Source organism: Salpingoeca rosetta (genome assembly GCF_000188695.1).
Source record: "Salpingoeca rosetta unplaced genomic scaffold supercont1.22, whole genome shotgun sequence".
Classification (NCBI taxonomy): domain Eukaryota; class Choanoflagellata; order Craspedida; family Salpingoecidae; genus Salpingoeca; species Salpingoeca rosetta.
The window spans coordinates 947,557-949,057 of record NW_004754912.1 but is presented as its reverse complement, the minus strand read 5'-3'; the positions used below and the strand labels follow the sequence as shown (position 1 = coordinate 949,057).

The following is a 1,501-nucleotide window of genomic DNA, read 5'->3' as shown; positions in this document are numbered from 1 at the left end:
GTAGTATATACTACCTTACTACCTACACACTACTACACACACACACACACACACACACACACACACACACACACACACACACACACACACACACACACACACACACAAAGCAACCGCAGCGACGACTTACTAGCAACGCGTGACACTCTTCACGAGGGGATATGCCATTGCTGGTGTCAGGTCTGGGCACTCGCCCACGCAGATTCCCAGGTTGATGTTCGCAACAGAAGAGTGATGCCCGGCAGTGGCAAGACAGCTGGCAAAGGTGCTGCGTACGCTTGTCTTGGACGCCAGTGCCTGGAACGTCATGCGGTTATGCACATGGTGCCAACGATTCGCAGTAGAAAATGCGAGTGAGAGTGTGAAACAGCTGTCAATAGAAGGAGTGCAACAACTCATTGTGGCTCATGAGAGGATGTATCAGGTTGTTTGTTGTATCATCATCTTCTCTGCCCCACTACCGAAACACCAAAACTCACGCGTCCGAGGCAGCCGTCGATTTGGTCCACGCAATCGACTTGGCAAGGCGGCATTGCTGCTGTTGTTGTCGTGGTGGTAGTGGTTGTTTTCGTGGTGGTGGTGGTTGTTGTCGTGGTAGTGGTGGTAGATGTGGCGGTGGTCGTTGTTGTCGTAGCGGCGATTGTGATAGATGTGGTTGTTGTCGTAGTTGTTGTCGTAGTTGTTGTCGTAGTTGTTTTCGTCGTCGTTGCCTTCACCTCTGCAACTGCGTAAACGGTGCAGAAATTGAAGCGGAAGTCCTTGTCGCGCGCGCACTCCTTGACTATGTCCACATGTGCGCTATTGAGCGCTGTCGTGCGGAACGTGTACCCGTTGATCACGTCAATGGTGTCTGCGGTGTCGCCATTGAATCGGCACACGCGCTGAATGTTGCAGTCCTCGTACAGGGCCTGTTTCCACCGTTGGCCAAAGAATGTCAGCTCTGACGACGTTCGTCTGTCTAGCTCCAGGTTGCATCCGACCTTGACCTGTGACACAGCACGCGCATGTGTATGGAATTGCCGTAGAGAATGTGCGATTGTCACGTGGGTTCGGGGTGTGTGCATGTGTGTGTGTGCATGCGTGCGTGTGTGCATGCGTGCGTGTGTGTTGCGCGCGTGTGTGTGCGAATGTATGTATGTATGTATGTATGTATGTATGTGTGTGTGTGCGCGTGAATCGTTGTGTAAGTTAACGCGTTACTGGAAGGGGCGGATGTAAAGTGGGCGCAATTGTAAAGTGGTTGTGCGCGGCAGCATGAGCACACACCACGCTCACTCACGCGCCACACACACACACACACACCTCCATGACGGCGTTGAAGATGGTTTGAGTGCAGGGTTTCAGAGCAAAACAACGTGTGCCGTTGGTGTCTGTGCATTGGAAGGGCTTCAAACAATCTGCACACACACACACACACACACACATACACACACACACACACACACACACACACACACACACACACACACACACACACACACGAGCACGTCGGTAGTTGGGT

The 1,501-nt window shown here is 52.4% G+C and overlaps 2 protein-coding genes across 2 annotated transcripts in view; both read right to left on the bottom strand.

Annotated features, from left to right (window-relative positions):
- PTSG_12587 (uncharacterized protein) overlaps positions 1 to 309 on the bottom strand; it is a gene marked incomplete at both ends in the record, with an annotated part of 11,898 nt that extends 11,589 nt beyond the window's left edge. The window contains one exon of the mRNA XM_004990893.1: positions 145 to 309. Within this exon, the coding sequence (XP_004990950.1) occupies positions 145 to 309 (165 nt within the window). The remainder of the gene's footprint in view (positions 1 to 144) is intronic.
- Positions 310 to 475: 166 nt separating this feature from the next.
- On the bottom strand, positions 476 to 1,308 carry PTSG_12586 (uncharacterized protein; the record flags this gene model as incomplete). The annotated part of the gene is made up of 3 exons (XM_004990892.1): positions 476 to 538; positions 717 to 986; positions 1,303 to 1,308. The coding sequence occupies 3 exons, from the start codon at positions 1,306 to 1,308 to the stop codon at positions 476 to 478; spliced, it is 339 nt and encodes a 112-aa protein (XP_004990949.1).
- Between the last annotated feature and the right edge of the window lie 193 nt (positions 1,309 to 1,501).